This window comes from Periplaneta americana, chromosome 15 (genome assembly GCF_040183065.1).
Source record: "Periplaneta americana isolate PAMFEO1 chromosome 15, P.americana_PAMFEO1_priV1, whole genome shotgun sequence".
Classification (NCBI taxonomy): domain Eukaryota; kingdom Metazoa; phylum Arthropoda; class Insecta; order Blattodea; family Blattidae; genus Periplaneta; species Periplaneta americana.
The window spans coordinates 15,545,341-15,557,358 of record NC_091131.1 but is presented as its reverse complement, the minus strand read 5'-3'; the positions used below and the strand labels follow the sequence as shown (position 1 = coordinate 15,557,358).

Genomic DNA, 12,018 nt, shown 5'->3' with positions numbered 1-12,018 from the left:
CCTTCATGATTGTACGATGAAAGAGTAATGGAACGGAGATGTCTGTGAACATAGGACCGAAGTCCACACATGTGCTGAGGTGCACTCAAATCCCGGCGCCGGAGGGAATTTTTCTCCGTTCCATTACTCTTTCATCGTATGATGACGCAGAATATCTGCATGGAAATATCATATGTACTGCAGTACATTAAAATAATATATATGATATGCGTAAATCACTTCGTGATTTAAGACGGCGCTTATTCTGTCGGATCCCGGCCAACTAGTCACTCATATCGAGTGCACCTCAGCACATGTGTGGACTTCGGTCCTATGTTCACAGACATCTGTGACGTAGTGCAGAGGGCGGCCACTAGAGGGAAACCAAGAGTTGGAGCTTAATCTGAGACGATTCTATCCAGCGCCGGGGTTGTATCCGAGTGGCTTAGTGGATAAAGCATCAGCACGTAGAGCTGAAAACCCGGGTTCAAATCCCGGCGCCGGAGGGAATTTTTCTCCGTTCCACTTTCATCGTATGATGACGCAGAATATCTGCATGGAAATATCATATGTACTTCGGTACTTTAAAATAATATATACTTCATGATTGTGTCAAAAAGTGTGTGTGTTTTGAAATTGAGTTGGGTGTTCAGGACGTGCTGGGGGTGTGTTTTTGTATGTTTTTAAATTTCACATTGTTGTAGAGTGTCATGTTTCAGTTTTTTTTTTTTTTTTTGGGCTGGATGTGTAGTATTTTCATGTTAGTGTCTATGTTGCTATAGTTGTGATTGGAGTTTGTGATGTGTTCTGCGTAGGTTGGGAACATAGACATTGACATGAAAATACCACACATCCAGCCAAAATACCGGAAACTTAACACTCTACAACAATATGAAATTTACAAATATACAAAAACATACCCCCAGCACATTCTGAACACCCAACTCAATTTCAAAACACACACCCTTTTCGACACAATCATGAACACACTCCACCACAACAGGAAACCAGAAGCTAGTGCGGAATCTTCAGTAGGCTTTGGACAATGAAGAATAACACTTCGAAACTAGTCAGCCAGGAAATTTTCTAAAAATTAACAAAGTGAAGTTAAAAAGTTAATTATTGAATTAAATGTATTCTCAATAAATTAAAAAATAGACCAACACAAACAAAACTAAACAGAATATCTCGATAGAATCCAAAAAACAAGAATTCCGAAAGTGGCATTATAATATAGATCTAAAAGGAAGAGTGACTTGGGAAGATCATTAAAAAGATGGAATTGGGGCCGAAACAGGTCCAAGGACCTAATCTTTGAAAAGTGAATGACGAATGTAATATGTATTAGGCCTACCATTGAGATCCATCATGCTGTAGTCTGTAGTCGTACTGGCAGTGGTGGTGCTGTGCAAGACTGTGGTGTGATGTGCTGATGGCTTCATTGCTACAGGTGATGGCCGGAAAAGAAATGGTGCCAATGGTACTGCAAACAGAACATTCAATAACAATGAAAACATACTCACAAATGTATAATGTAAGCATATTTTATTAAAGTTATGATTAATAATAGCATCTTAATGAAGATACCAAGGTTGGATTCCATTGCTAGGTAAGAATATAACGTTTTGGATCTTCTTTACTCTACAGGTGAACCAAACAGACCGAGAAAAATATCCTTCAGTTCCTTCTTGCATTGTCAAAGATGATATACAGGAAAACAAGACTTCAGAATTTCATGGTGTCCAACGTTTCAGGTGAAAAACATTAACAGTTGGAAACCTGACCAAGATTGTATAATGGATGGTCGAAGAAGTTTCACTTTAAAAATCGAAGCGCATTGTGTGGTGTGAGGGCGTGAGTTATGCTGATGCAAGTTAACAGGGTCAATTTTTATTACTCTACTGCCACTTCCAACGGACTCCTAACAATATTCACACGTTTATCACTGGGATTGTGGCGCTGGAAATCAATTTAGGACACTTTTATCTCAGCCACGACACATTTCAATTTTTATTGTACAATATAAATGCAATTATCACTACAATGACACAATAATTCTTGCAGATAACACAGAAACAACTTCGGAAACGTTATTAACAGAATAGCAGTTTCACTTCACTTCCACTAGATGACTCTTGAGTTCCAGCAGAGGCATAGCAGGGATGCCAATATCGGCAAACGAAATGAAACTGTGAGGAATGTTACAACAGGTGTGCTAAACGTTAGGAATGTTACAATAGGTGTGTAGCACGTTAGGTTAGGTTAGATTAGGTTTTGTTAGGTGTGTAAGATAATATGAATGGTTACCACAGTTGGCGACACTGCAATCATTCTCCCACTCCACCTCAAATAACGTCACAACGACGGAATATGGCCGCCTTCTTCCTTCAAGTACGACGATTTTCCTATATAAGTAAGGAACCTATTTAGGGCGGGTTGGGTGGGACCACAGCTCTCCCAGGGATCACATCGAGTTTCTACTACTCCACACTACAAAACTAAGGTATTTTCTGTGTCTGTTTTTAATTTCCAATACTGGCAGTACAATAATAAAAATTCACCGTTAACAGACTACGTCTTTTTTTTTTAGTGATTGCCTGCCGAAACTTCACAGTTGACGGGATTCTCGACTATATTGCTAATTTTCAACCAATACGTCACAACGAGAGTCACACTAACAAAGTGACATGGAAGTAAAACCAATCTAGCCTAGTTTGGTTTTACTCCCATATCACAGAATCATGCAAGCCATGTGCATTGTCTTGTTTTATTACGTGTAAGCCACTCACTGATCTTATTCTGGATTGGAGCGGACTCGAGAACAGGACTTGGGTCGAGTGCATTGCTGCCTACAGGATCCTTCACCAATTCGGATACTTCATCATCACTTCCATTCACTGGTACCACCACAATCAGAGATGTAATCGGCGTCACAAAACCGTACTGCAACACAAGAACATCCAACAAATGAATAACGTAACCCCAGAGCTTCTGCTTCCACTTATATCTACGTATATAGAATGATTCATATTTATAACTTCCTTGCAAACTTAAAATAGGATCTTATCACTTAATATTTGGTAATCTGTTATAGAAACAACTTTCCATGCATGCTGTACAGCCGTTTATTTCACATGGGCCCTCCCCATCTTTTACCACAGGTTTTAATTGATTGCTGTAGCCGGGTTCTGAATATGCGAATTCAGGCTAGTTGGTCGGCCATACAGGGCTGTCAAGTTAAAATTCTGAAATAAGCTGGATATCACGTTCAAAAAATCTGACACCACTAATTATTATTTTCATAAGAAAAATTACATTACCATACACTTACTTACTTACAAATAGCTTTTAAGGAATCTGCAGGTTCATTGCCGCCCTCACATAAGCCCGCCATCGGTCTCTATCCTGAGCAAGATTAATCCAGTCTCTACAATCATATCCCATCTCCTTCCAATCCATTTTAATAATATCCTCCCATCTACGTCTCGGCCTCCCCAAAGGTCTTTTTCCCTCTGGTCTCCCAATTAACACTCTACATGCATTTCTGGATTCGCCCATACGTGCTACATGTCCAGCCCATCTCAAACATCTGGATTTAATGTTCCTAATTATGTAAAGTGAAGAATACAATGCGTGCAGTTCTGTTTTGTGTAACTTCATTCTCCTGTAACTTCATCCCTCTTAGCCCCAAATATTTTCTTAAGAACCTTATTCTCAAATATCCTTAATCTCTGTTCCTCTCTCAAAGTTAGAGTCCAAGTTTCACATCCATACAGAAAAACCAGTAATATAACTGTACAAATTCTAACTTCCAGATTTTTTGACCGTAGACTGGATGACAAAAGTTTCTCAACGGAATAATAATAGGCATTTCCCATATTTATTCTGTGTTTAATTTCCTCCCGAGTATCGTTTATATTTGTTACTGTTGCTCCAAGATATTTGAATTTTTCATCCTCTTCGAAGGATAAATCTCCAATTTTTATGTTTCCATTTCGTACAATATTCTGGTCACGAGACGTAACATTACCATACATACAATAATAAATTATTCAGCATTGAAAATGTGAAACACATAACAAATACAGTCGGATTACTATGAATTATTTTATTATACTTTTCAGTGAAACATTTGCTTTTATTAAAATAATTTTCATCGAACATTTATTCGTGGCACTTTCCCTCATAGCTTCATTTGCAATATACAATGGAAGAGAGAATTCTATCTTTATTGAGGAACGAAATTGAGTTTTATTTCGAGAAACAAAGCTGTGTTGGAAAGAGTGGGTGAAGAAAGAATGATGCTGAAACTGATCAGGAAGAGGAAAAGGAATTGGCTGGGTCACTGATTGAGAAGAAACTGCCTACTGAAGGATGCACTGGAAGGAATGGTGAATGGGAGAAGAGTTCAGGGCAGAAGAAGATATAAGATGATAGACAACATTAAAATATATGGATCTTATGTAGAGACTAAGAGGAAGGCAAAAAATAGGAAAGACTGGAGAATGCTGGGTTTGCAATGAAAGTTCTGTCCTTGGACAGGACACCATGAATTAATGAATTTGTCATCTGTATAAAAATGTAAACTGAAATAAATCGAATGAGACCAACCTCACGGGCTAGTGGTCAGAGCTTCTGACTACAGTTCATGAGATTCTGGGTTCGATTCCCGGTTAGAATACAGGAATTTTTCCTTAGAGGAGAATGTTCCTGTGTTCGTCTATGGTCTGAAAATTAGATTAGGCTTAGGTTTAAGACCTCTCCTGGCACTTCATAATCATCCTATCATAATATCATCGAAGCAGCATAACACCGCCTTCCAGGCACCCCAACTTCAGAAGTGGGTTACAAATAAGCCATTTCCAGGAGAGTCCAGAAATTTCAAATGACAATCTGATGGCACTGGATAAAAAAATAACAATAAAATATAAAAATAAATCGAATGATACAAAATAGAGATTGGCACAGCACTTGTGAAAAAAAGCTAACAAACAGGTACTGGTACAGCATGCTGACAAACTACAAACCTCAAGAAACGCTGATATCAGCTTTAAAAACTGACACTTGGCTGATATGCCTAAGAGTCAGTGGCGGTTCTTCGGGGGAGGGAAAGGAGGAACGTCCTCCTCACATTTTTCTTCTTTTGAAAGTAAATACTAAATGAAATATACACCTTGAAATTCGAGGAAGATTCGATAATTTTTAAGTTCACAGCTATAAGAAAACCTCGGTTGATCGAGTTTTAAACGACGCAAAATCATGTGCTACTAGAAAACTGTGAGAAAGATGCGAGATTGTTTGTGTGGAGGAAAGGCACTCCATTCCTCCTCTACTGCAGTTAACACACATAGACAACAGCGCACTAGTGGCCAGAGAAAGAAGCAGTTTTTTAAAGCAAGTAAATAAACGGAGAGGGAGGAGATCCTCCTCTGAATCAGTCATGGGCAGGACATATAGAAACCGACTGGTCGTGCAGCAAGCTCGCTACTGCTGCCATCTGACGATGTTGCATTCAATCAGACTATAACACATCTAGGAGGAGACACAACAAAAACAGTTTTAACGCAAAGCTATGAAAGACACCATATAAACTTTTTTTTTTTAATTCATGGTTTGAAACTTTCGAGAATATCTGAAAGTTGAAGTTAGATTTATATAAAACAAAGAGGAAGTAGTTAGTTCTACGTTAGTATGGCAGATCTTTGTGGCCCCTGAAATTCACTTCCATTCATTGTCTACTAGACAGGACAACAGCCAAGTTGTCAGTTTTGTACAAATATATTTGAAATTGAAAGTACTCCAAACTACATTATTTTTAACATAAAAAAAATTAATCGGTCACCTGCAGCTTTGAACAATAATGATAGTATGACTTTACAAGAACTGACATTCTTCAAAAGCATGTGACACTGAACTTGTAAAATGTACATGTGGCAACACAGACCACGTGAGTGGGTCAGTGTTCTCGCTTTCCTAACAGATTATTTCCCATTCCCACTTCCGTAAAACGGTCCTGGTTATGTGTTAGTAGCTATCATAGACAAATAACGTAGCTATAGTCTCTTCCAACACGTGTGATGCTGTAGTGTGCGCGAAAAATGCTGCGAGGTTGTGAATTTCCTTGTAATTGTTAATTTGTGCAATTATTCAACAATGAATGGAAGTGGAAACATATTTTGGACAATTTAGGAAACTCAGTTTACAAGAACAGATTATTGCTGTACAAAAGAGAAGGCCAACATTACATGGTCTTACATGTATGCATGTAGGCTAATTTGTAGCATGTTTCTCTCAAGAAGGTGTCATTTTGCGCTGTTAACTTCTTTCCTCCTCTTAAGAAATATGCAGGAGCTGCCACTGCTAAGAGTGCATAGCTAACAAAACATGACCCCTCTTCTTCCTTCTGACAGGTGTACAAAGACATATTATATAAAAACTAGCATAAGTGGCATAAAATTTGGTCAACAGAAGGTGAAGAAAATATCTGAGAACAATTCTGAAGGGAAAGACAGAGACTGAGGTTTTGTAAACATACTGAACTAACCTTGAGGGCCAGTTCCTGGGCCCTGGCTCTAGGACTCAGGCGACTTGCGAACTGTTCCTGCTTGTCTTCGAACGTGGTGACGTCGTCATCCTTGTCGGTGGAGGCCAAGTGTTGGTCCAGCAGTTGTCGCACAGTAAGATAGGCCCATAGGCGCTCCAGTGATCTGCCTCCGCTATGGTGCTTTCTCCGCTCAATCTGCAGAAGAGGTTAATGAACTTCAGATTATTCTCTGGTACTAAAACAGTGGGTGGATGGATCAGGAGTTAACCCTGGACTGCATACCCTTTTTTGACAGCTTTGATTCTATACCTGGGGTTACTAGTCTATTGTGTACAATGGCTTTTATTTTACATTATATTCTTTATAGATGTGTAATGCAAGGAATTGTTATTTATGAAAAAAGTAAATTTGAAGTTGGAAAGACAAATTAACTTCATAAAATTACAGAATTACAGGATTTCTGAACGTAATAACTATAATGGAAATGTCAGTGCTTGAAAGTTGCTGATAACTTAACAATAATTATAAAATTATTTAATTACTTTTATATAAAACACATTAATTAAACCAGCTATTTTACCAGGTGTACAGTTAATAATGCATCTAGTAACAGTTACAATAACATTTCCGAAACTAATAACGAAATTTACAAATACACATAATGCAAAACTTTCTCAGTATTGTTAAGTGAAATACAAATAACTTTTATAACTAGTAAAATTACTGGCAAAAACACACGAGATGATCAATGATACAGATAATAAATGAACACGTTTGCACTTTATTTAAACAGGCCGATGAATCTAAGGCATCAGCCTGAATAATACATGTTCCTGTCCTGCACACATCTCATGTATTGTTAACACACTGGGTGTTCAGTTCAAAATGTGTCATGGCTCGCTGTATGTCGTCATGTGGCTAGCCGATGAGCCTAGAGAATTCAATCTTCCTACACTTACGCAGAGGCGTATTACCTAAATGCGAGAGAAGCAAGTACGGCGTTCATTCTGAAGATTACTTACCGATACGTACAGTAACGCCAGTAGTTGCAAGAATGTGAACTGTTTGGAAACACGTACTGAAGTGAGTTTTTTTTTCTTACTGTCGGGATATGGGGAGAGGGTTAAGACGATTACTTACGTATTTGTTGACATTAACTTCGACGGTCAACATGGACACGGAGCATTTAATTTGTGTTGTGGAATGTTGCCGTACGCAATCGATGATAACAAATACCCTGTGTACGACTTGCCCGCGCAAAACACAGTTCGAAAGAGGTTATGGTAGCACAGAGACTTTACAGACCGCCATCTGTTGCTACGACATTCAAGTTATACCGTACACGTTCTCAAGTTTAGATTGAACGCCTTGATTAACAGGCAACTTCTCTGACATAGAAGTTGAAACTCGCTTCAAATCGCTGACTCACAACAGTGACGTCATGACACACTTTGAAATGAACACCCAGTAGAGACTGCTGGTAACACAATAATTATGAGTTTTAAGAATGTATAACAAATAATAATCCGTGGCACTACAGCCCGTGAAGGGCCTAGACCGACCAGCCGGCTGTTGGCCTCACGCCCACATGCCGAAGCAGAGGTGGACGATCATCCAACCAGAACGGAGGTATCGTGTCATTAGCACGATGATCCCCCCAGCTGTTATAGCTGGTATTCGCAACCGGATTTCGCTACCTATCGTAGCTCCCCAAGTGCATCACGATGCTGGGTGGGCACCAGTTCCATACACTGGCCGAAATTTCATGAGAAAATTTCTTCCCTCATGAAGACTCGAACCAGCGCGCATTCCATAACGCGAGTCCTAGGGTATAACAAATAGTTGGGATATATTATTATAATATATTACAGTATGCTTACAAATTGAATACACTATTTTTAGAAGAGACATGTTTGTAACAATATTGCGTAATTTGGAAATAATCTTAATATTATTTTGAGACCAGCAGGATAAAAACGCCCTCATTTTGCACATTTAACGGAGATATCTTTCCTGTGTTCTGAATATGCCAGTTCGTTGCACTTCACACAAGGTATTTAGTGCTGGAACATATAGCAAATCTAGCTTTTTTCATATGTTTCAATACATAGTACACCAGAGTTTATATCATTTCTTACAGCCATCACTAACACAATGACAAGAAACTGCTATAAAAACTTACAAATGTGCCTGTATGCCTGGGGTTATTAACCACCCCACGAAGCTCGTGAATGTGTGTATTGCTTTGAAACTCACAGCTACTGAGGAGTGTAAATGATATTACTTACTTACTTGCTTACTTACTTACTTACTTACTGGCTGGCTTTTAAGGAACCAGGAGGTTCATTGCCACCCTCACATAAGCCCGCCATTGGTCCCTATCCTGAGCAAGATTAATTCAGTCTCTACCATCATATCCCACCTCCCTCAAATCTACTTCCCATCCACGTCTCGGCCTCCCCAAAGGTTTTTTTCCCTCCGGCCTCCCAACTAACACTCTATATGCATTTCTGGATTCCCCCATATGTGCTACATGCCCTGCCCGTCTCAAACGTCTGGATTTAATGTTCCTAATTATGTCAGGTAAAGAATACAATGCGTGCAGCTCATCATTGTGTAACTTTCTACATTCTCCTGTAACTTCATCCCTCTTAGCCCCAAATATTTTCCTAAGAACCTTATTCTCAAACACCCTTAACCTATGTTCCTCTCTCAAAGTGAGAGTCCAAGTTTCACACCATACAGAACAACCAGTAATATAACTGTTTTATAAATTTTAACTTTCAGATTTTTTGACAGCAGACTGGATGATAAAAGCTTCTCAACCGAATAATAACAGGCATTTCCCATATTTATTCTGTGTTTAATTTCCTCCCGAGTATCATTTATATTTGTTACTGTTGCTCCCAGATATTTGAACTTTTCCACCTCTTCAAAAGATAAATTTCCAATTTGTATATTTCCCTTTCGTACAATATTCCCGTCACGAGTCATAATCATATGCTTTGCCTTTTCGGGATTTACTTCCAGAACACCGATCAAAATACCCCTTATTTCTCATGAAAAACAAAAACTGAATAGACTACAGTGGACTATATGTTGTCAGCAAACAGCTGGCTGGATACATTAAGAAGATTGATTGATCCTTCCATCCTTGTGAATGTAGAGCAGATGTGGCAGTGCACAATGTAGTTGCATATATGCGAGTGTGGAAAGATAAAATGTACGCACTATAGAACAGAATAGGGAAGTGAAGAGAGGAGAGTGGTAGGAGAGAAGGGAAGGAAGAAAGAGAACATTTTCGGCGTCCTTCCCTTAAAAAAGCAAGAGTGACATAAGTGACATGGACGAATCTCCTATCGAATTACCAATTTATGTATTGTAAATGATACTTAATAGGCAATTAATATTCACTAAGACATTTAGATCACACATCACCTGATTCTTCTCGGAGGTGCAAAGGGGCTTGTACAGAACTTCCTTGTGCTCTCCCCCACTCCAAGCGTTCACCTCTGCCCCCAGATCTTCATCGTCGTCTTCAGCGCCACTCAGCTTCCCAGCCACCACAATCTCACTGCCTCCGTAGTACGAGTGGAACTGATTGGTGGTCAGGGAGTCCTTGTCTATCTGCAAGACACAGCACTGGCTCGTACATGACGTTATTTTATAATTGGAGTATAATGGAACATCAAATTTTAACCTCTTGTATTGACTTATTTTGAGTCTTCAGTGTACTAGTAAATTTAGCATTTTTGTATTTATCCTATTTACAAGAATTTGGAAGCCTGATAAATTTTTCATTAAAAAGGGCTTGATTTATGATCCTGTATTATTTGAACACTATACTAGAATTACTCGGAATTGAAACACCATGGTGCAAATAATTTTGTTAACATTACACTAACAGTTGTTTCTTCATTCTTAGGTTTGGTCATCATTATTAAAGTGAAAAGGTCACTTAGTTCTCATATTTTTGACTATAATTAGTGAGATATACCCCCTAGTCACACCTGGTTCATCTCCCTGGTTGTTAACCCTTAAACTAGTTAAACTCCATTTCTCATACCTATTTATTAATCGGTGTCAGACTGGCGAGAAAACAATGTAGTTATTGTAGTACTGTAAATGTTAAATGTTATGTTTTATTTAACAACGCTCGCAACTGCAGAGGTTATATCAGCATCGCCGGATGTGCCGGAATTTTGTCCCGCAGGAGTTCTTTTACATGCCAGTAAATCTACTGACATGAGCTTGTCGCATTTAAGCACACTTAAATGCCATCGACCTGGCCCGGGATCGAACCCGCAACCTTGGGCATAGAAGGCCAGCGCTATACCAACTCGCCAACCAGGTCGACTGTAGTACTGTATATTTGTTTTATATTATTCTGTAATTTGGCCTTAAAATAAAATATTTCTACCAATTATTTTTCTTTTCTTTCATTAAATAATAGAACATACCAATAATTTGAACTGGTATATCCTATACGCTACTATATCAATTCCAGGTTTCTTTGGATTATAATGAGACATCAAATTTTCTTTTTCAATTGGTATTTACTTTTGTGTTTATTTTAATTTTTTAAGTTTTACTACTTCTTGTATTGACTTACTTCGATTCTCTAGTGTACTGATAAATTTTCTTTTTCAATTGGCGTTTACTTTTGTTTTTATTTTAATTTTTTTTTAAGTTTTACTACTTCTTGTATGACTTACTTTGACTCTTTTGTGTAGGCCTACCTGTAAATTCAACATTTTTGTATTTACACCATTTACCAGAATTTGGAAGCCTGATAAATTTTTCATAAAAAAGAGAGCTTGATTTATGATCCTATTATTACTTGAACATGCTAGAATTAATCGTTATTGAAATACCATGGTGCAAAAAAAATGTGTAACATTACAACTCCTAAGAGTTCTTTGTTCAATCTTAGATTTGATCACCATTTATTGAAGTGAAAAAGTGACTTAGTTCTAATACAGAGCGTTTGCCTACAGGTGAGGCCAGGAAAGCGGCATGTACTGATACACCACTTTGTGCGCGCAGTTGTTGAGACACGTTCGACAATCAAGGACATCAAGGTCGACAAGTTATCAGTTGTGAGCCAGATGTTGCAGTATTTAACACGGACAGTGCAGTTTCTTGACACAGTTGCTTAAATATTCAGCGTGTGTGTAAAATTTGTTAACAATGCAAAACGCAAAATTCATGCTTGAACAGAGAGTTTTTATGTATGATGCATATGTGAAAACAGAGTCATGTAGAGAGGTGCGTAGGCAATTTGAAGTGAAATATCCGGGTGCTCCAATTCAGGGTAGAGAAACTGTTAGACGTCTTGTTAACAAATTAAGGACAACAGGGTCGATAAATGCTGCAATTCCTAAGCGAAAACAAAGAGTATTGACGGAAGAAACAATTGATGAAACCAGTGCATCATTTACATGCTCTCCTAATAAATCTCTAAGACGTGTTTCACAGGAAGTTAGTGTTTCAAA

At 38.4% G+C, this 12,018-nt stretch overlaps 1 protein-coding gene across 1 annotated transcript in view; it reads right to left on the bottom strand.

The window, feature by feature from the left end:
* The window catches only part of LOC138714674 (inter-alpha-trypsin inhibitor heavy chain H3-like), a 57,062-nt gene that overhangs the window by 3,294 nt on the left and 41,750 nt on the right, over positions 1-12,018 (bottom strand). The window contains exons 12-15 of the mRNA XM_069846736.1: positions 9,962-10,150; positions 6,524-6,718; positions 2,769-2,922; positions 1,334-1,462 (exon numbers count right to left, since the gene is read on the bottom strand). Of these exons, the coding sequence (XP_069702837.1) occupies positions 1,334-1,462; positions 2,769-2,922; positions 6,524-6,718; positions 9,962-10,150 (667 nt within the window). The remainder of the gene's footprint in view (positions 1-1,333; positions 1,463-2,768; positions 2,923-6,523; positions 6,719-9,961; positions 10,151-12,018) is intronic.